Consider the following 23,149-nt stretch of genomic DNA (forward strand, 5'->3'; position numbering starts at 1 on the left):
TGGGACGCTGGAGCATGGTGTCCCAGGTGTCACCGTCAGCTCCACAATTCTGGAGACGAGCACCTCCGGCTGTGAGTCTGCTCCCCAACTTTCTTCTTTATCCATTCTCCATCACCGGCTAATCCCAAGTACCTGCTGGATGCCAGGTACTATACCGGGGAAGCAATGTTGAACAAAACAGATAAGCCCTGCTTGCATGGAGAACCTACAGCCATGGGTATAGTACAGGTCCTGTGCTCAAAGAAATAGGCTGGTGTTAATCAAAAAAGGTTTTGAATAACACTAAAAACCCGAAACATGATATTGGAACTTATGGAGTGTTAGTGACGCTAGAGATGTTTCTTCAGTGACAGGTCCCTCCTAGACAGTATTCAAGGAAGTTCACTACAGAAACTCTAAGGACCTCTCCTGGTAGCAATAACACTCTAACCAGCTGCATTGCTGAATCCTTCCCTATAACAGGGCCCCAAGAACAGTTTTATGAGGCTCCAGAATATCTCCCAAAGCAATACTGTGTTCCCTGCTAGGAAACACATCACTGCTATGAGATTGGCAAGCATGAGCCAGCATGGTGGAAATTTGGCAGGAAGAAAGCTCAGAAATTAGCACTTGGCCAGGCATGATGTCATTCCTGTGAACATTTGAGACTAACAACAAGTAAATTTGCCAGAAGAGATGTGATTTGCTAGAGCTCTGACTCTACCGCTTTTGGAGAACTGCTGTGTAACACCCACCCCTCCCCACCCCAGGTCTAGACAGGGGCTGGCTCTAATGGATACCTTCAAGGTCACCCCATTCAGAAGGGGCTGAGAGGTAACTTTGGGCTTTGTACCATGGGCTTGAAGCTGATTCACACGAGTACTCGGGGCAGACTTGTATTCAGTTCAGCTAACATTTATGGAGCATCTACTGATTGCTACATGCTTCCTGAGGCACTGGCCCTGGAAAGATGATTGAACACTGTGTTTGCCCTTGAGAAGCTTACAGGGCAGTAAAGTTTTACAGGGAGTAAAGAATCTAAGGTAGTCAGGACAGTGAAAGAGGTAGTGTCCCTGTGCCAAAGAGCACAGAGACAAGGGTAGGAGGAGGCTTTCTCAAGATCACCTTGAGCTGCAACAACTTTCCTAGTGTCTGTGAGGATCTAGCAACAAGAAGTGGGAGATACACTTGTGAAAGCACCACCAGTATTTAAGGTGTAAGAAAAGCTTACATGGAAGATGCCGAGGGAGACGGTCAGAGGTAGAAGGCAAAGGAAGGGAAAAGGTGACCGGAAGTCTTGGAGTGACCAAGAACATCAGTACTCCAGAGGGTACTCTCTCTGGGGAGCCCTGGGAAGAGTGGGCAGGCTGTGGTGGCTATTCCCGGTGACCTCATTTCACAGAGTGGTGAGGGTAGAAGGCAGGCTGTGACAGCTGGAGAAGCCACAGATAGTCAGGGACTATAGGACAATGAGTAGTTCCCAGGCAAGACAATGTTCTTGAATATAGAATCTCAGGCCCCACTTCCGAGATTCTGGTTCATTTGCTTTAGTGTGGGGCCTGGGAATCTGTATACGCTACCTACTGAGCTCATGGGAGCCACTGGTGTTGAATATACTTTCAGAAATCTGTGAAAGGAAGAAGACAGGGTGCCTCCTAGAGGTGGAGATGCAGGGTCAGGGAAGAGGGTTTTTAGGGGCAAAGGAGCCGATGGAGGGCAAGTGAAATGTTTGTCAAAGGGAGGATTCCGATCAGGAATCTGTGGTGGCCTCAAGTGGTGCTTCTGGAAGTTTTCTCCAGATTTTCTCAAGGGCTTCAGGTCAGGAACAGAAAAGGTGGATTGTGGGATGATCCAAAAATGGGGTTTTGTCTGGTGTGAAGGACAGGAAGATAGGGCGTATGGCTGGTCAGTAAGAGTGTTACTAACCAAAGTGGCTCAAGTCATAGACACCGGGCCCAGGCAGGTAGCAAAGGACATAGGGACCTGATGGACACTATGTCAGGGGAACCTGAAGTCCAGGGGAAGATAGATAGCAGCCCTCTGGAGAACAGGGATGCCCATGCAGGAAGGCTGCAGACAGACAGTGGGTGAACTTTCCACTGGCAGCAAATCTCTAGGTGCCATCTTGATAGGAGTCTAGAATGGAAAAATTCTCTGCATGAAAATGCCTCGTGTGGGCCCAACTGTGAAGTGTAAAATTGCCTTCTCACCTGAAAACAACATGTAACTGGGTTTAGCATTTTATGCTTCAGATGACATGTAATATCCAGAAGCGATACACCCTTCCCCCCATTGCAAGTTCAAGTGAAATCAGAAAATGTCAGTGAAAAAAAGAAATAGCAGTAGAATAAAGCCACAAACCCAAAGCACTGGCAGAGGAACAGGAGGAAACTGCAGCAGAGACGAGCTTTGAGGTTGTGTGATCTATGAAAATTTATAGAAATGTTACCTCAAAAAAAAAATCCCAGGGTGCTTTACTTGCCAACCACTGGAATGAAGACAAAATTCCCACCCAGGGTGTTACTTTTAATTATCATTCTCTTTATGTTGTTTCTTAAAATAATAACAGGCATTCTAGAGATGATATACCAAGATGGCTTAATTAGGTGTCAGATGAGTACCTGTGCCCACGAGCCCCATTACCGCTGGCTTCCTTATGCAAATCTGACTGACTGCTCTGAAGCTGACTAGATAAAGCAACAGACATAATTGGAGCAGCTGGGCTGGAAGCACAGCTGGGCCGTCCCCATGGAGACCAGGCTCCCGCGTCAAGGCGCTCTACCCATGGCCCCCGCGTTCCTTTCCACCCTTTTGTTTTTTTAACTGAGATGAATGTAAGTACATCTGAGCCTGCATCTCCCTTAGACAGTCTCCACCTCAGTGCCTTTCACCTTTAATGAACACATAGATCACCTGGGAAGCTTGTCAATACGCAGATTCTGACTCAGTTGGTCTGAGGTAGAACCTCTGGGTCCAGTTTCTAACAAGCCCCAGGTGATGGTCCTGTGTCCACACTTTCTACAGCTATTTAAAAGGCTGTAGAGGAGCACCTGGGTGGCTCAGTCGGTTAAGCGTCCCGACTTCAGCTCAGGTTATGATCTCACGGTTCGTGGGTTCAAGCCCCGTGTTGGGCTCTGTGCTGACAGCTAGCTCAGAGCCTGGAGCTTATCTTCAGATTCTGTGTCTCCCCCTCTCTCTGACCCTTCCCTGCTTGTGCTGTCTCTCTCTGACTCTCAAAGTAAATAAATAAATAAATTAATTAATTAAATAAAGGCTCTAGAGGCGCCTGGGTAGCTCAGTTGTTTAAGCGTCTGACTCCTGGTTTGGGGTCAGGTCATGGTCTCACTGTTTGTGGGACAGAGGCCCATATCGGGCTCTCGGGCTCTGTGCTGACAGTGTGGAGCCTGCTTAGGATTCTCTCTCTCTCCTCTCTCTCTCTCTCTCTCTCTGCCCTTCCCCTACTCATGCTGTCTCTCTCTCAAAATAAATAAAATAAACTTTAAAAGCAAAAAGCTCTGTGTAGCCTCAAGTTTGTTACTTTTTCCTTTTTTGGTACCTGTTTCTCCTCTCCTTCGCCCTCCCCAACAACACTGCTGTCCTACTGCTGCCCCTGAGCCACCTTCGCCCACCACCCTCCTTCCCCACTTTACCCTCCTACCTCCAGGCCTCTCTACGGGTCATTCTGCAAAGAGCTGCTCTGAACCAATGGCCTCCCTAGAAGAGACAAGCTAGCAGTTTGATTTGGAAGAGAGGAGGGAAATAACCAGATATCACAGTGTGTCCCTAAAGGGAACAACCTGCTTCCTTATGTTCATCACATGGCCAGTGGACCTATAGTCTCAGAAGGTCACAGTTGGAAAAGACCTTCTGTCCAGTAGCTGGATCCCAGACTGTGGCACCCATGGGCACTCGGGTACCTCCAGGTCAGGGTGCTCACTGTCCATCCTGGGTCGGCACATCAGAAAGGCCTTCCTGAAAGTGAGCTGGGATCTGTCTATCTAGATGATCCCACTTTGCTTACTTCTTCGTTCCCTACACATCAGGCTCAAGGCCTTAGAAGGTAGCTGTCATGTTGCCCCCAAGTCATTTCTTCTTCAGGCAGAGCCATTCCTTTTAGGCCATGAGTTGGCTATTCTGGTCCTTCTCTGACTCTGCTTCTGTATGTCTAGGGCCTCTCCCCCTCTGATGCCCACACTGCAAAGAGCAATCAAAAATTGTCACCCCTCGTTACACTCTTTATGTGACTCCTATTCAACTTATTGCCAACTGCATCCTTAAAGTCGTTTGCATACACGCTGTGGCTCGGCTGCATCTCCCTAGTCAGTAATAATTGCAGTAATTAGACTTAACATTTATGAGAGTTAGTATAATGATAGTTAAGAACACCTGCTCTGGAACCTAGGTGTGAAGCACTTAATGAAGAATCATGTCATTGGTAGTTATCACCATCACGAGTATGATCATCATCCCTGTGCTAAGGGCTCTGCCCAATAACCGGTGTGTGTGTGTGTGTGTGTGTGTGTGTGTGTGTGTGTGTGTGTGTGTGTGTGTTAGAGAGGGTACAAGTGAGCAAGGGGCAGAGAGAGAGAAGGAAGTGAGGCTCGTGTTCTACCCAAAGTAGGGGTCCAGCTCACCTACTGGGGGACTCATGCTCATCCATGTGGAACTCGAACTCACAAATTGTGAGATCATGACCTGAGCCAAAGTCAAATGCTGAATGACTGAGCCACCCAAGCACCCCGCCCACAATAACTGTTGACATGACAACTTTATGGGATAGAGGGTATACTGTCCCAGTTTTACAAGTAAGGGAATGAAGCCTCAAAAGATTATGTTTTGTGCCCAGGATTAGAGCTGCAATGTAAAGCTAGGCAGTGTCCTTTGTTTTCTGGGGGGTTTTCTGTTTTGCTTTTTTGGACACAAGTGCAAAACCCTATCTATTGCTGTTATTCACAAATTTCATCTTGTAATGAGTGCTTTACCCCTACTTTGGATTCCTGGTTCTGTTATCCCAAGTGGGTCTGCCTCCTAGCTTCATGTTGTCTGTCCTAATTTGAGAAGAATACCTTCTGTATCTTCATCTAGATCATCCACAGGTCAGAGACCACATGATAACTCCCTACACATTCTCTTCCCTGAAGTCTCTTCCTTCCATTTGGAAGATGCGCTATCTTCCAAAGCTCCTCAAGCCACCAGCCTTGTAACCCTAGGGGGTAGCCTGGGAATGATTTGTGTTTGAATATATCTGTATTTGGCTCCTAGTGAGCATGCTTCATCTTGGCTTCCAGGTCTCCATTCCAAAATTCTTCCCAGAATACAGAGCAGCTCCTATATTAATAGTTTGTGAAATTGACCCTCCAGGCAAGGGAGATGCACAGACTCTGTCGAATGTAGGGTGTGCGGAATACACATCCCAGACAGGATAATGACCACATCCTGAAGATAATGAGACCTAGGAGGCTGCATTTCAAGCCCTCTTCCTTCTGACTCCACTAGTACTGACATAGGCCTTCTATGTCCTGAGTAAACCACAGGATGCTGAGCAGTCGTGGTGGTATTTCTGCACAGGGGGAGCATGGGGCACCAGTCTCATTAGAAGGGAGACTGGGGCATGCCTTGAAACTTAAATCGGAGGTTTCCTTGGAGTGATTTGCAAGAAAGGGGAGCACTGATGGAGATTACATGGGCTGGATCCCCGACATAAAGCCATTTCTTGACGCTGCCACTGTGCCAGTTGACCAGAAGGGCTGGGCTGATTTCTTTCCTCTCTTCTCACCCTGGGCCATTAGTGCAGTCTGGTTATCTTCAGTTGCCACCCTTTTTGGTGTCAGGGTGCCAGCCACCTGTCTCTGGTGCTCTCCTTGGCTTCCTATGAACCATGACGGTCGGTGGGATCCTCATGGCTTTTGGAGGACAGCAGGAAGCCATGGGTCTGCCTTGAGCCTGGGCTCCCTAGTCACACCACTGTAGCTGGGGCTGCCCAAGCTACTGTGAAGCAGCAAAACAACATGCAGGAAAATTCTTCTGCCCCAACATGTTCCCCTTTTGAAATCGTCAAGCAAACCCTGAACACTATCTCTCTGTGTGGTCAGGCAGACGGGCTATCCCTCTCATGCTAGATGGGTTAGGGACCATTGGCGGACTAAGCCCGGTGGGTCCAGGAGGGTTTGGGGAAGGTAGCCTTAGTTCTCATGGATCAACACCCAGCCCTAGCCAGGCCCCTGAGATTGGGCAGGGGGCGCTCCTGGATGCCGCAACAAGTGGTGGGCACAGGTGAGGGAGCTTCAGCTGGAAATAGAAAAAGCCTCTGACCTTAGTGAAGTGTGTCCTTGGTGTGACACTGAACACATAAGTGCTGTTCAAAAGGGCCAATTTTAGGGCGGCTGGCTGGCTCAGTAGTACAGCATGCGACTCTTGATCTCAGGGTCATGAGTTCAAGCCCCACAATGGGTGTAGAGATTACTTAAATGAATAAATAACTCTTAAAAATAAACAAATAACTAGACAGACTGATTTTGGCACATTATATAATCAGGAAAACAAAGTAGTTAAATGCATGAACCCAAACCCTAACTGCTTAGGTTTAAATCCAGCTCTGTGACATTGGACAATTTATTCAGCCTCTGCAGACTTCATGTATAAAGGTAATAATTGGACCTCCCTCATTGGTTGTGAAGATTAAATGCAGTAATATATAGAAAGTGTGTAGAACATTAAGTCCTGTCATTTCATAGGAGCTCTGTAAGGATTAACCACTATTATTATCATTATCATCACGATTGCCCCCATTTCTGAGGGTTTAATATGTACTGGCCACTGAGCTAAGCACGTACACGCAGTAGCTCATTTAACTGCCCTTTGAAATAGGTGTGTAATGCTTCAGTTATGCCTGGGTTGAGGAAACAGGCATTTTGAGAGGTTAGATAACCTGCACACAGTTAAGCAGGTAAGTTATTGGTGAATTCAGGGTTTGAAGCCAAGCTTCCCTAACTCCAGAGTCTATGCTGTTATCACCCCCGTCCACTGTCCATAAAAACGGCTATGTTACAGAGTACTTCCTGCAGACTGGTGAGATGCAGAGTACTTTACATGCCTTATCTTGTTTAATTATCATAATCCCATGAGGTAGATACTCTTCTTATCCCCATTTTACAGATGAGGAAAAAGCAAGGTTCAGAGAAGCTAGGCAACCTCTACAAATTTTTACAGCGAAGAATTTTAATCCAGGCTGCCTGACTCTTAAAATCCATTCTAACATCTATTGAGTCTGACTGCCAGACAAGTGAGCAAGATGCCCCTGGGAGGTTGATAACAGTAACTGGTGATCCTGACTCCTGATACCCACTATAACCCAGGGCGACACAACTTGCCTAATTAGCCCCATTTTCTGAGCTGTCATTAGGGGCTATTTCCACTTTCTCTGATGCTTCACGTTCCTGCACTTTCTGAAAGCTGTTGATTTGCTCAGATTAAGACAAGCTCCGGCGTATTTCACATGTTAGTTTATTGCGCATCCTGCAAGAATATGGAATCACCAATACTCCAGAAGGAGGTCCCGATGTATTATGCAAAGCCTTTGTCACAGTGCTATAGGAGTCTGCCAGTAGATTCCCAGACTACATTTCTTGACCCAACACCTGATGTTATGTGACTTACAACATTCCAAACGTGCATTTCAGTATCAGGTCATGAGAAGGCTACTTGCTTGGTAATGAGCAGGGTCTAGGCAGAACATAGTCACCAGCCTGTGTATCGAGGATTCTTAACCAGTCCTGTATGGCTGGTCTTCAGAGATTCTGAGAACATTCTTTATGTATGTAGGTATTTTCTTGGAGAGGGAGCCGTAACTTTTACAATATTCTCAAAGGAGTGCATGACTCAAAAACCAGTTTAAAGACTACAGTTCCAGATTAAAAATCACTGAAAGAGGAAGCTTCAAAAAATAAAACTAAACCCAAAGACCCTGAATCCTTTTTTAAAGAAAACTGCAATGCTCATTTGAGACAGAATGCACCTTCCTTTTGCATCAATGATTTATGCTATAATGAATAATTGTTCTCTCTGTTCTCTATTTCTGGGGGGAGAGAGAGAGAGTAACAGAGAGAGCACTAGGTGCCAGGTACTGCCCTTGAGATAGGATTTCCGTCATATCATTCTCTCAGTTAAGCCTCACAATATGTGTCTTAGGTATATACCACCATTAGTTCCATTTTATATATAATGAAATTGAATCTTACAGAGGCATAGAAACTTACCCAAGGTCAGTGAGTAAGTCTGTCTTAATCCTAAAATGGCTCTGTAAGTCAAAATAGAGGGCAGTAGAAAATAATTTTGAAACAATATATTTTCTTTTTTAAATATTTTTTTTTAATATTTCTTGTTTAAGGGAGAAAAAAATTATTGGAAAAATCCCCCCCACCCAAATTTTTCTAGAAAGTCCAGGCCAGATTTTTTCTCAAAATAATTTTTAATTGTTACCATAAATAAGATTTTGCTGAGGACCGTGTGGTGGGACTATGGTCCCTTGTGTTACCGGATGGTGCGAAGATGAGAGAGGAAGGGGACCTGCCAGGAAGGGGCCAAAAATGAATGAACGTGGAGATTCAGTGACTCTTACAGTGACCATCTGTCCAGCTTCTCAGAGAGTCGGGCACTAGGAAAACACTATTTGTGATGAGAAAATTGAAAGCACTGAATTAAAATTCACCCCAGGTGAATTTCCTCAGTCAGACACTGAGAGAGTGTTCATGCCCAGATGTTACAGAAAACCATCTCACTGGACTCAGTGTCCAATCAGGAGTTCAAAGGACTAAGTCACCTTCTATACTGTTTCTTAAGTCAGAGCTGGGAGCCTACAGCATGTGTGTAACATAAATGCATCTTGCCTGCATGCTAGATACAACTTCACCGGTGAGAGGGCTTCATTCCTATGCTTGCTCTGCCCTGCACCCTGTCCAGTGGGCCAGTCCCGACCTATCCTTCAAGATGAAGCTCCTGTCACCACCTTTGGAAAACCTTTCCAGACCCTCCCCCCACCCCCCCACCGGCTGCACTGGGGTGTGCTCTCCCTGCTCTGTCAGCGCCCACTGGATGCCACTCTCATTGCACTTGTCATACTCTCCTGTCGGTGTTAATTTGTTTTAACCTGTCTCCTTCACCAGATTTTAGGCTCCCTGAGATCAAGTTCATGCCTGGTACATAACAGATGCTCAAAAATGCATGAACTGACAACTTTATTTTTTCCTTACCCAAAAGCAATTGCAAGGATTGGTGTTCCTTTTTTTTATGTTATTTATTTTGGCAGAGAGAGTGAGTGTGAGCAGAGGAGGAGCAGAGAGAGAGGCACAGAGAGAATCCCAAGCAGGCTCTGTGCTGATAGGAGATGTGGGCTCAAACCCACGAACTGTGAGATCACACCCTGACTGAAATTGAGAGTCAGATGCTTAACCAACTGAGCCATCCAAGTGCCCCCACAAGTATTAGTGTTCTTAAGGAAGAACCAATTAAAGACACTTATGACTATGTAAAAAAAAAGGGGGGGGAGGGCTGCATTAACCTCCTGTCAAGACTAGTTAAGTGCCAAGAGGTGAAAACATCCTAAAGCAGTATGCTAGTTGTCTATTGCTATGTAATAAATTATTCTACACTTCACATATAATCTTTCATTCTGTCTGTGGTAGGAATTTAGACAGGCCATATCTTGTCTGTGGATGTGATGCCTGGGACTTATTCACTCTCATGTCTGACAGTTGATACTGGCTACTGCCTCAGGGTCTAGCTGGGGCTGTCAACCAGAACACCCCCACAGATGGCCTTTCAGTGTGACTTGAGCTTCCTTACAACATGGTAGCTGACTTCCAGGGGCAAATGTCCTGAGACAGCAAGGGCAAAGCCAAAACCACTTTCTATTTATTACCTGACCTCAGAAATCACATCGTATCACTTGTCCCTTATTCTATTGGTTGCAGCAGTTACAAAAGGTCCTTCCCAGTTTAAGGGAAGGAACAAAGACTCCATCTCTCAGTGATGGAATGTCAGCATCACATTATAAATAGAGCCTGTGGAAAGGGGTACATACTGGTGTGGCCATCTTTGAAAAGGGCAGCCTGCCACAGCCATTCATGGGGAGAAGGCGAAAACCTATCTAATAGAATATGTATTAAGAACCCCTTATGTTAGATAAGAGATATGAGTCAAGGCAGATGGAGTTCATGAAGGCAGTGTGTTTTTCCTTTGCTGCCAGAAGACAGGTAATTATAATTCTATTGGGAATGTCAATAGGGAGAGGAAGATTCAACACCTTGTAATGGAGATCCAGAATGTTAGAGAGTCCTGTTTCCAATTATGAGGTCTACATCGCCTTCTTGCAAGGTTGGGGCAGCTGTGGTTGCCCAGAGTGACACATCTGAGGTCATCTACAGACATCACCTCATTCCTGGCTCACTGTCACTTCAACACACTCTTGTCATAGTCCCTAATTATTTCATTATCCAGACTGATGATATTCTGATCTCTCAGCTTCTTCTTGACATCCTCTGTTCCAATGATCTTGTCCTCCAACCTTCTCAGTTACTCACTCCCATGCTCACTGGCTCATACCCTTCGTTTTTTTCATCACCTCTCATCGTAGTCATCTATATTCCCCATTTAAGGTGTCTGTTTCAGTCCCAACAATTCTTTGATGCCACAAGAACCTACAGTCCCTTGATCCTGCCATCCTTTCACTGCTCCTCACCTGTTCCTGAGCTCACTCCCCCACCCACGTAAAAGTCTATCATTGGAATCACCCCTTTGCTTATGCTCTACACTTCCTCACCATCTCCTTCTTCTGTCTATTCTCCTAACAAATGCAACCCTGATTCATGCCATCCACCACACCCTCTGTAGCTGCCACCATACAGGGACTGGTCTCACTCTAAATTCATGACAGGAACCCCAGGTGGGTCTGCACTGGTGCCTGCAGTCAGGCTCTCCCTGAAAGGGGGAAGCAGAAATGCTACCTACCTCAGGCTGCTCCTCTGTCCCAGAGCTGTAACCTCCTATCTTTGGGTCAGAGCCCACCATTTGCCAGACATTGTGGCACTGCCGCTCAGGCCTTAATGCACACTCAGCCAACCTTTAGGAACATGAAGAAACTCTCTTCAAAAAACAGCTTCTCTCTGCTGACACCCCAGCTTTCTGGTGGCTTCAAAACCAAAGTCTGGTGAAGTGACATCCTCTCTGAGGGCACCCTTTCCATTTCCGCTTCAATATTCTGTACACTCAGCATTGCTGAGAGCACTATTTTGATGTCTTCTATTCTTAGCACCAAAGCACAAAGTCACATATGCAGATAGACCAAAATTAGAAGAACGGCACGTTGATTTTCCAAATTCTTTGAGAACTCCAGAACACCTGGGGGGTTGGGGGTGGAAAGGGCTGTTACCAAGTCACTCTGGGGTGAGGGGTCTGGAGACTTTGACGCTATGGAGATGTGTCACCTTGGGCAAGTCCCTTTAGCCGTCTGAGTTCCAGTCGTATCATTTGCAAAGCGAGGAAACCGGATAAGGTATTTCCTAAGGCCCTTTCTAGATCTTTCATTCTGACTTTGTCACAGGATGCTACAACATTCACAGTTGGCCCTGTTTTTTCTGCCTCTACTTCATTCATCCATCAAGTTTTCAATCAAGTAAAGGCTCGCTTCATGCTCAGAAGGTACAAAGTTAAAAAGGACACAATTCATACCCTCTCAGAGCTTGATATAACCCTATGGTTATGTCTTAACGCAACATATGCTTTGAAGAAAGTATGTTCAAAGTGTGATAGGAACAAAGTATAAAAGGAGATCAGGGGTAAGGGGGAAAAAAGAAAAGAAAAGGAGATTAGTTCTATCTGTGGAGGCTACAATTTTTCACAGAGGAAGTGGCATTAGAGAGTAAGTATTCTTAAACAACTTTGCCAGGATGTGGTGGAAGAAGGGACACAGAGGACACTGCAGTTATGAGAAAGGTCCCAAAGACAAAGTGAATCTGGGGGACAGATTCCAAGTTCTCCATATGCCTGATCAGTAGCTATATGAGGTCCACGTATCAGGGCATGAGGCTGGAAAAAGATGGGAACCCTCTCTTTTTCTTCTTCTCATTTAACAAAAATCTCATTTTAGAATTATCCCAAGTTTCAAATACAAATCAAAACCACAATGAGATACCACCTCACGCCGGTCAGAGTGGCTAAAATGAACAAATCAGGAGACTATAGGTCCTGGTGAGGATGTGGAGAAACGGGCACCCTCCTACACTGCTGGTGGGAATGGAAGCTGGTACAACCCCTCTTGAAAACAGTATGGAGGTTCCTCAAAAAATTAACAATAGAACTCCCCTATGACCCAGCAGTAGCACTGCTAGGAATTTACCCAAGGGATACAGGAATGCTGATGCACAGGGGCACATGGACCCCAATGTTCATAGCAGCACTCTCAACAATAGCCAAAACACGGAAAGAGCCTAAGTGTCCATCACCTGATGAATGGATCAAGAAGATGTGGTTTATCTATGAGGAATTGGCTAGTACAATTCCTGTTAGACCGCCTACAGTAAATAGGAAAATAAAGCCCAGGGTATCTATACAATGGAATACTACATGACAATGAGAATGAAATCTGGCCATGTGTAGCAACGTGGATGGAACTCAAGGGTGTTATGCTGAGCGAAATAAGTCAGGCAGAGAAAGATAGATACCATATGTTTTCATTCATATGAGGATCAGGAGAAATGTGACAGAAGACCATGGGGGAGGGGAAGGGGGAAAAATAGTTATGGAGAGGGAGGGAGGCAACCATAAGAGATTCTTAAATACTGAGAACAAACAGGGATGGGGGGTGGGGGAGAAGGGAAGGGGGGTGATGTGCATGGAGGAGGGCACTTGTTGGGATGAGCACTGGCTGTTATATGGAAACCAACTTAACAATAAACTGTATTTAAAAAATAAAAAAATAAAATGAATGAGTCAAAATTAAAAAAAAAAAAAAAAGGATTATCCCAACTTTCTAATTTTTAAGCCAGGGCTTCTCTGCCATTTGTGAAATCTTACCCCCTCTAGGCTCTCCTCTGTGTTATAGATGCATCCCAAAATTTGGCCTGTTTATTTATGCCATCCTCCTGAAACCATTTAGGCATATCATTTGTTGAATATTTTCATGTAATGTATAAGGCAGCAAATAATAGCTTCATTTTACAGAGAGAAAAGTTAACATAAACACTGATTTGTAGATTACTCAATATCAGGTAAACAGACCTGAAATATACCCTGGCCCCCCCCTTCATGAAAATTCCATGACTCTATTTTTACCATAAAGTTAAGAGAGATAGATAAGTAATCTTGACTGACAGGTGCAATATTACATTGGGACTGCCATAAGGGTCAGATTTTGAGTCAAGTATGGTGTTAAGGAACTAAATATTGTGAATACCATATAAGGTTAGGGAAGAAAGCATAACATAAATTAATACTCAGAATATGAGTTGGTAAGACTACAATCTTCTTGAGCCCATGAAAACAGCTGCTTCTTTCTCCCAGACTAAGTTTTTGATAAGGAAACATTTTGTCTTTTTAAAAATTCATGTGAGGGGTGCCTGCGTGGCTCAGTTGTTGGGCATCTGACTTTGGTTCAGGCCATGATCTCATAGTTCGTGGGTTCAAGCCCCGTGTCAGGCTCTGTGCTGACAGCTCAGAGCCTGGAGCCTGCTTCAGATTCTGCACACACTCTCTCTCCTTCTCCTCTTTCAAAAATTATAAACCTTAATGGGGCGCCTGGGTGGCTTAGTCGGTTAAGCGTCCGACTTTCGCTTGGGTCATGATCTCGCGGTTCGTGGGTTCGAGCCCCGCGTCAGGCTCTGTGCTGACTGCCAGCTCAGAGCCTGGAGCCTGTTTCAGTCTGTGACTCCCTCTCTCTCTGACCCTCCCCTGCTCACGCTGTCTCTCTCTCTCTCCTAGAAATAAATAAAACATTAAAAAAAAAAATTATAAACCTTAAAACAGATTTTAAAAAAATCAGCTGGAAAGGTGGTTGGTCACCCAGCTTCACAAGACAGTAGCACCCAGGTGGGTCGCCAGCATCTAAGATTTGGCCTTATGGCCTGAGGGACCCAAAAATTCAACCATTCATTCTCCCCAAACTGATCAGGGGAGAATCTTTATATGGTGTCTCTTTATATTGTGTCTCTAGCACCATCTACTGGGAAACAAAGTGCCTTTACTTGGATTCTGATTTGAAAGGGAGAAACCCAAGTCAGATAGCAAAGAGAAAGGGGAAAGGGAGGAAGGAGAAGCTTAGAAGATTCTAAGAAACAGAGGGTTAAGTATATTATATTGAAGTTACTTATATTAAGATGTTAACACTAAAACAAAATTACAAACTGTCTCACTTATCAGAAAGACACACACATATACACTCCATATAGTAAAAAGATTTCGAAAAGTAAACTAGAATTCACGAACAGAAAGCATACCATAAAACGTGATGACAGACTAAGAATGCTTAGAACATATATATGTCAGAGTAATGCCATAAAACGCCTCTCTAACACAATTGTCTCTCAGGTTGCATCACAAAGCAAACCCCAACAGAAGGCTGTGTATAAACCAAGTTACACATAAAGATTGAAAACATGAAATTTCAAAAGCAAACCAAGCAAATAAAAGCCATATGAAAGCAGGGGGTCTCAATCTTAACATCAATATAAAGGTTGATTTCAGTACAGAAAGCAGGACGCTTTGTAATGATAAAGGATAGAATTCACAAGGAGCCTGGGTGGCTCAGTCGGTTAAGCATCCGACTCTTGATTTCGGCTCAGGTCATGATCTCATGTGAGCCGCAGGTTGAGCTCCACAACAGGCTGTGTGCTAACAGCACAGAGCCTGCTTGGGACTCTCTCTCTCTCTGCCCATCTCTTGTTCTCTCTCTCACTCTTTCTCAAAATAAATAAATAAACTTAAAAAAAAAAAAGGATGAAATTCACAATAAAAGTTAACCATATCTGAGATCATAAAAGAAAATCTCAGGTAATTTCACAAAATATGAGTAATATAGCCAATGCTTGACCTAGAAATGTTTTAACTCTTAATAATTCTTGGATCAAAAAGGAACTCAAACCCCCAAAACTAGCAATATCTAGAAAATAAGTAAATAATATATCATAATTATATATAAAGGAAATATATACTTACTATATTTTGGAATATATAATAAATGGGAATATGTTATCTTCACATATAACAAACTCCTACATGTGATATAAAGACAATAGCTCAGAAGAACACTGAAGCACTAAATACTTTTACTAATCCAAAAAATGTGAAAATAAATGAATTAGGAATCTAATGCAAGGTATTTGAAAAAGAATAACAAAATAGGGGCACCAGGGTGGCTCAGTTGGTTAGGTGTTCAACTTTGGCTCAGGTCATGATCTCATGGTTCGTGGGTTCAAGCCCCACCTTGGGCTCTGTGCTGACAGCTTAGAGCCTAGAGCCTGCTTTGGATTCCATGTCTTCCTCTCCTCTCTGCCCCTCCCCTGCTCGCACACTCTCTCTCTCTCAAAAATAAACAAAACATTTTTAAAAAAGAGTAACAAAAAAAACCCAAGAGAACAAAATAAAAATTAACAGAAACGAAAGAAATTATGATTTTGAAAAGAGGGAAAATATAGTACTAATACACAAATCCAAGAGCTGCTTCATTGGAAGGAAAAAACCCACAAAAATAGATAAAGCATCAGCCTACCTATTCAATGCACAAAGTTAGAAATGAGCATAGGCAACTAACCACAGAGAGATGGAATTGAAAGGATCATAAGTTACTGTCTTCCTTGACTCTACACGTAAATGAAAGTAATATAGATGGGATGCATAAGTTCCTAGAAAAATATAAATTTACAATAATGACACCAGAAAAAAAGTTTTAAGTAGATTATCATAGAAAAAATAGAAATATGAATGGCACATAGAATTGTCTAATGAAATACATAGGAATAAATTTAGTAACAACCTTGAAGACAAATTGAGTGAAAAGATCAACGTGGAAACAGGCTATATTGTTGTACGTGTGCACGGGTGTGCACTTACCTGCTGGATATCCTGGTATTATCTCCAGAAGGTGCGAGAGTAATCAGTAACTGTGGTTGCTTCTGTTGGAGAAAACTGGATCTGTGGGGAACAAAAATGAGAGAGATTCTTTGCATTGTATAGTATTTTGCACCTTTTACATTTGTTACCTTTTAAATTGGTAAATTACTAGTACAAATATTACCCATCACAAAATTCTCTTTCATGCAGGCAGAACAAAGGCAAAGAAAATAGTTGGTCTTCAAGAATGTCTTCAAAAAGAATGCTACTTGAGGTGCCTGGGTGGCTCAGTTAGTTGAGCATCCAACTTCGGCTCAAGTCATGATTTCATGGTTTGTGGGTTCAAGCCCCATGTCGGGCTCTGTGTTCAGGTTCTGTCTCCCTCTTTCTTTGCCCCTCCCCCACTTGCTCTCTGTCCCTCTTGCTCTAGCAAAAAAATATTAAAAAATTTTTTTTAAATGCTAATTTTTCCTAATGCTGATTCTGGTAAGAGAAGGGTTCTTTTGTGTGCTTCCCAAACTCCCTTGGTCAAACAGTGGACACCAGGTTCTAGGATGGCATTGGCCGGGCCTCTGTGTCCCCCTCGGGTGCTTTGGACCCCAGGCATCCTCACAGCTCTGTGTGAACTTACAGACTCCAATCTTCACGTACCAGGAGGATTATGTTTCTGAACAGCAGATCTGAGTTTACGAAAAAGACGCTCTCAGGGCAACTGGGTGGTTCAGTCGGTTAAGCAGCCAACTCTTGATTTCAGCTCAGGTCATGATCTCACATTCGTGAGATCGAGTCCCACGTCAGGCTCCTTATTGACAGTGTAGAGCCTGCTTGGGATTCTCTCTCTACCCCCCTCTCTCTTTGCCCCTCCCCCACCCCCCTTTCTCTGTGTCAAAATAAATATTAGGGAAAAAAAGGATGCCCACTTTCACGCAAAGATAGGAGCTTAATGTTTTTTTTAATATTTAGCAGTACACAAAAGCAGAACTAAATGTTTTGAATGGCTAAAACATTTACTTTTTTACTTGTTTAAATCTTTTAAGGTAAGGTACAGGTTCCTGATTTCAGACCCACTTTGCATGCTACCTCTCCCCGCTAAACCTGTGTAGAAAGCACAGTTTACTTGTTTTTAATCTTTCACTTGTTTAAATCTTTTAAGGTAAGGTACAGGCTCCTGATTTCAGACCCACTTTGCATGCTACCTCTCCCCGCTAAAACTGTGTAGAAACCACGTTCCTAAAGCCTCTCCGTCTGACCACATGAAAGGAAAAAGTAATTCTAACCTTAAAAGGGTTACGTTAACTAGCCTTTGTATTCACCTTTAAAATACATGATACAGCTCTAGGACAAAAGAAAACCTTTAAAGAAACTAAATTGGGCTTCCAGCTATGTAATGAGTAAGTCATGGGAATAAAAGGTAAACTGCCTAAGGAATATAGTTAATGGTACTGTAATAGCTCTGTGCGCGACAGATGGAAGCTATACTCACGGTGAGCGCGGCACAATGTATTGAGAAGTTGAATCGCTACATTGCACCCCTGAAACGGACGTGGTATTGTGTGTCACCTGTGCTCCCGTAAGAAACCATTTTTTAAGTAAATACAGTAACTAAACTGGATCATGGTGTGAGGCTCGGAAACGGGGTCCCTGTCCTCCTTCAAGCAAGCATGGCCAGAGTACTCCAGCCCGCTGCCCCTTTATCTGCCTCTTCCCACCAGGAGAAGTTGCTCCGGTACAAGGAACTGCCTTTGACCTCAGGAGGCCGGTGGAGCTTGGAAAACACCTGCAGGAGTTCCGCATCACCGGCTTTGACCACAATTTTTGTCTGAAGGGATCTAAAGACAAGCACTTCTGCGCCCGGTAGGTCCTTTTCCCTGACTGCCTCTGGCGGGAGGAGATGCCACCTTTCCCTCTGGCCATCTCCATGCATTCACTACGCTGCAGGGACCCACGGAAGCACGTCTTTTCAGAGCTCGGGTTCTGGTTGCGCAGAGCGGCGCCAGGGCGTCCCTCCCCTCTCCTGTCTCTCTTTGCTCCCTCTCTCCCCCCACCGGAGCCTGTTCTTTAAGGCCCGCTTTTTGTGAGAAGTCCTAATTCCTCCGGACCGGACTGAAGTCGCCTCCACTTTCCTTGAACTTCCGGCGCCCCGTATGTGACGCAGGGATCTCTCTCTCTCGCGCTCTCTCTCTCCCCCCCCCCCACTCTTTGTCTCTCTCTCCGCTAACTTCCGGGCTCCTCACGCCACCTCCGCCCGAGCACCTCACCCCAGGCTTGGCACCAGGAAATAAATGTCTGTAGAATAAGTGGGTTTTCAATAAAGCAGAGAAAATGATTCCAACTCTAATAGAAACTTCGAATGCCTTCTCTCCCTCACAGCCCCAGTCCCTGTGTTCTCCAGCTGGAGTCCACCATTCTCCTCTACCTTTCTCTTTCTACTGCCCCCGCCTGGTGGAGACTCTCCTGCCTTCTCTCCATTATTCGAGTCCTGGCCCCTCTCTTCCCGAACATCTTTCCCTCAACCTCTTGATTGACTATATACATTGTTGGGATGTCTTACCTCTCAGTAAGATGGTAAGACTGAGGCTTTTCTTCATCCACATCCCTTCAAAACCAAGTATGGGACTGGGTAGGTGCTCTTAGCTCCGTAGAGGCCTGGGATTTTTTTGTTTTTAAAAAAAGGAAACCGTGAATGTAGCAGAAACCGACAGCACGTCTGTTCTCGGGGGAGATCTGACTCAAAAGCACGGCCTGCTCTAGCCCCAGGGAACGGCGACAGTTTAATTTAGAAAAGCATCTCTTCTCTTTCCAAAGACACAGCTGGTGGCTTTGCCAGGCCAAGCAGAGAGCGCCAGCTATTCCTGAGAAAGAATCTCAGCCCCTCCAGAATCGGACCACTGTGTCTCTGCACCCCAGCCGCCCCCCAAGCCCCCCAGCATACATACACACAGGACCGGCTGGGGTGAGCCTTTCTCAGAGATGCCAAGAATCAGTGAGAAGCTGCTATTGGAGGATCCTCAGGACCACCAGCTCATGCCTCACCCGTGAGACTACGAGAATTTCCCATCATGCTCTTCTCATCTTTGTCTCCATGTATCTTGTCCCTGCTCTGTGCCTGATTACCGTCTCAAGGCTGCTTCCCAGCTCCCACTGTCCCTGCTGGCTTTTCCAAGCCCTGTAACTCTGTGATTTGCTTCATCCCCAGGGTCTGTCATGCCGGAAGCGGGCGGGTTCTGGAAGTGTACACCACCCAGCCCGGGGTCCAGTTTTACACAGGCAACTTCCTGGATGGCACGCTGAGGGGCAAGAGCGGAGCAGTCTATGCCAAGCACTCTGGCTTCTGCCTCGAGACCCAGAGCTGGCCTGATGCAGTCAATCAGGTAAAGCTACAGGCCGGCCTCTCCGTGGTGCTGCGTCCAAGGTCGCTCTGTATGACAGAGATCACAACATTCCAGTCAGCTCTGACTCAGAAGTCCACCTGTGTTTTCTAAGTCACGATAAGCACAAGAAACCCATAGCCAAGCTACTAACATAGCATTTACGTATTTTTTAAAATCTCCTCTTTTGTGCCTTCGAAGCCTTTACTCAGTTTAATGTTGCTCCTTGTCAATAGTATGCATCTTTTGCAAACACGCTTTTAAGGTGGTCCTGTCGTCTCTTCCTATTTGCTTGCTGGTAACTTCTTTTTCTAGCCACTGCCTAGAGAAGTGCTCCACAAAGCACCAGCTCAAAAGGTGCTTGCAGCTTGCCCCGGAATGTCAATCCACACAGGGAATTCCTGCCGCAGCAACATGTGCTCAGCGATGTAGCTGATTTTCATTCCGGCTCAAGTTCCTTAGCTCATTGCAAACCGGTAACAAACAGTAGTTATATTGGCAACTGGATCTCAGAGCTGGTCTAGAGACCAGTCCAGAAGCCATTCTGAATGGCTAAGGGCACGACCCAGACTGCCAAGGTGTAACCTGTATTGTTTTTCCCTCCACAGCCCCACTTCCCTTCTGTGCTGGTGAGGCCTGGTGAGGAGTATGACCACACCACTTGGTTCAAGTTTTCGGTAGCTTAAGGAAGTGTAAAGGATGACCTCCAGGGTCAGGCTGGGAGCCCCTTCGACCGCCTGTCTCCTGTCCAGAGAGGAGATGAAGATTTAGAGGCTTTACAAGTGATCCTGTGACTCAAAAATCATATAAAGGGTAGCTTCACAATAATTAGTCTGAATTTTGCGTTCCTTTCCCGGTGACTGGCTACGGGTCAGTCTAATAACCAGCTCTATCCTCCGTGTGGTTAAGAGGATCCAACCACCAATGCTGTCGCCTAAGCCCTGACCCTAACCCGGAAGGGGTACCCAGCTCCTTGCTTTGTTGGCTCTGTCTCTCTACCCTGCTTTCTTCTCTTTACCCTTTTCTTTGATCCTACTCTCATTCCATTTCTTTGTCTTCCTCTGCACCTCAAGCCACCTCATCCTGTGCAGCACAGTCACATTGATAAGGCAGCAGATGACTGAGTGAAGGAGCCGGGGCTTAGGGAGGGTAAATGACCCTCATAAAGACACACAGCCAGGAGAAGTTTTAGCGAGGATTTGACATCAGGTCATGCACATTCAAGTCCCCTTCTATGCTTCTATTTCAGTCTGCCAAAGCATTCCTAGGATCACTGGTGGGCACAGGGGATTCTGACCTTTCTTTGTTAGGGGGCCAGCCTTTCTTTCCAGAGTCACACTTATAAGAAGCATTAGTCTGAGTTTGAGTTTAACTGTCTCTAAGGATATGACTTAAAGAGCCAGGTCAAAATATCCAGAAGAATCTGTAATTTTGATCCCTGCCTTTGGGGCAGAGAAAGCCCCAGCCCAGCCAAGGCACGGGAAGAAAGCAAGCCACTGGAGACAGAGCTGTGTTAGTGTGGACAGAGGGCCTTACCTGAGGACTGACTGTACATTGCACCTGGCACAAGACATTGTGTTACATAGTTGACGCTGGAGCTCCCCACCTTTCCTAACAATTGAATCATCAGTGATGCATTTGGGTTGGTGGTTGGTTTAGGTTTTGAAAGATATGTATCTTCTACTATTATATACTAACAATCAGTTGGAATAAAACCAGAACTTGCACCTTCAGAAGACTCCCAGTGTCTTCGTTCATCTTTAAAATCCGTCAGACATGGACCTTTGGGAAACTGACCATGTATAGGTGTGTTCTGATTCCACTGCGCTCTCTTCCAGTACGAGCCCCAGCGCCTTCCTAGAAGAAAGCCAGCTAACTGGCTGATTAGTGAGCTTCTCATACTTCCTGAGTAACAACAATAAACCAAAAAAACCATTTATTTCTTCCAATCATTTCAGCATGGATTTTTTGGATACCTACTGTGTATACAGTTCTCTGCTGAGTCTTAAGGAATTCAAGAAGTAATGTCTAAGATGTAGTGTGTTCCCTCAGTGACATCAGTCTCTCTGGAGGAGACACGGTGAAAAGTGACAATCAGATGATGTAGAATTGCACCATGACAGACCAAACCCTGCGTGCCAACTTTACTGCTGGCTTTTACTACATGGGCAAACGATCCAATTTTGGAGACTGGGTAAGGGAAAGGGATTAGACCTGAGATGTCTGGAAGGTAAGTCCACGTCCGCAGGGCTAGAACTGAAACTGGCCACTGGTCCAGTTCTTCTTCAGCAGGCCTTCCCTGTGCCCATGATGAAAGACCTGAAAAGGTGGACAGCAAACTCTTCAGGCAGCCAGGGCACTGAGCAACAGACGCTGAGGCCCAGGACCTGGGGTCCTGTGTCTCTTCCCAAGTGGCTTTGAGCAGACAGTGGAGGGGTCCTCACCACATTACTCTTTAGAGCCCTGCACAACCTCTACTTCCATCACATATCCTTCTTCTAGGACCCTTTGGACAATCAAATTCTTACCCTGTTACCATCTTACCTGGATTCTCCTCCTGCATGGAAGCCACTGCCATTAGGATTGCCAAAAGGATGTTTGAAGAAGTTATTTCAGCTGATCCTTACAGCCTGTAATGAGGTATCAGAATCCCCATTGAAAATAAGAGGTCATTGGGGTGCCTGGGTGGCTCAGTTGGTTAAGTGTGTGACTTCGGCTCAGGCCATGATCTCACAGTTTGTAGGTTCGAGCCCCACGTCGGGCTCTGTGCTGTGCTCTGTGCTGCTCTGTGCACGTCGGGCTGAGCCTGGAGCCTGCTTCGGATTCTGTGTCACCCTCTCTCTCTGCTCCTCCCCTGCTCATGCTCTCTCTCGCTCTTGCTCTCAAAAATAAACAAACATTAAAAAAAAGAAAAAAGAGGTCACTAGCTGGAAAAAGTAATAGTACTGATCCAGAACGGAAGACCTTCAATAAGAAGCCCTGGGTATGCTCTGCTGGCACCACACTCCAAAAAAAGTCCCAAGTTTTTCTACTCAGAGGGAGAAGTCGAAGATTCATAACATACAGTACTGATAAATGGAGAATTTTTACTCAGTCACCATCAGTAGTAATGTAGACTAAGGCAACTTTTTTTGGAGGGAAATTTGGCAGAATCTATCAATACTGGCAAACTTGCAAAACTCATGATCTAGTAATTCCACTTTTAGAAATCTTTTCTATAGAAGTCGGTCCGAGAAAGATCTCACATGATTTGTCATATGTGGAATTTGAGAAACTTAACAGATGATCAGAGGGGAAAGGAAGGAAAAGGAAGATAAAAACAGGGAGGCAAACCATAAAAGACTCTTAAGTACAGAGGACAAACAGAGGGTTGATGGGGTGGGGAAAATGGGTGATGGGCATTAAGGAGAGCGCCTGTTGGGATGAGCTCTGGGTGTCATATATAAGTGACGATGTAAGTTGGGATTCATACAATCTAATCAGTAACAATGAAAAATTAAAAACTACCTAACAGGCATCAATACAAGAATGGATAAATAATAATCCATACAATGGAATACTGTGTGGCCACTAAAAGAGGAGATCAGGGGCTCCTGAGTGGCTCAGTTAAGTGACCAACTCTTGATTTTGGTTCGAGTCATGAGCTCACACAGCTCGTGAGTTCAAGGCCCCCTGCTGAAAGCACATCTGCTTGGGATTCTCTC

The 23,149-nt window shown here is 45.1% G+C and overlaps 1 protein-coding gene across 1 annotated transcript in view; it reads left to right on the plus strand.

The window, feature by feature from the left end:
* GALM (galactose mutarotase) overlaps positions 1 to 21,178 on the plus strand; it is a 52,718-nt gene extending 31,540 nt beyond the window's left edge. The window contains exons 5-7 of the mRNA XM_039251238.1: positions 17,790 to 17,931; positions 19,274 to 19,448; positions 20,054 to 21,178. Coding sequence (XP_039107169.1) covers positions 17,790 to 17,931; positions 19,274 to 19,448; positions 20,054 to 20,131 — 395 coding nt within the window. The 3' untranslated portion in view covers positions 20,132 to 21,178. The remainder of the gene's footprint in view (positions 1 to 17,789; positions 17,932 to 19,273; positions 19,449 to 20,053) is intronic.
* Positions 21,179 to 23,149: the final 1,971 nt, after the last annotated feature.

The sequence above is a fragment of the Hyaena hyaena genome, unplaced genomic scaffold (genome assembly GCF_003009895.1).
Source record: "Hyaena hyaena isolate Hyena2069 unplaced genomic scaffold, ASM300989v1 scaffold_388, whole genome shotgun sequence".
In the NCBI taxonomy this organism is placed as follows: Eukaryota; Metazoa; Chordata; class Mammalia; order Carnivora; family Hyaenidae; genus Hyaena; species Hyaena hyaena.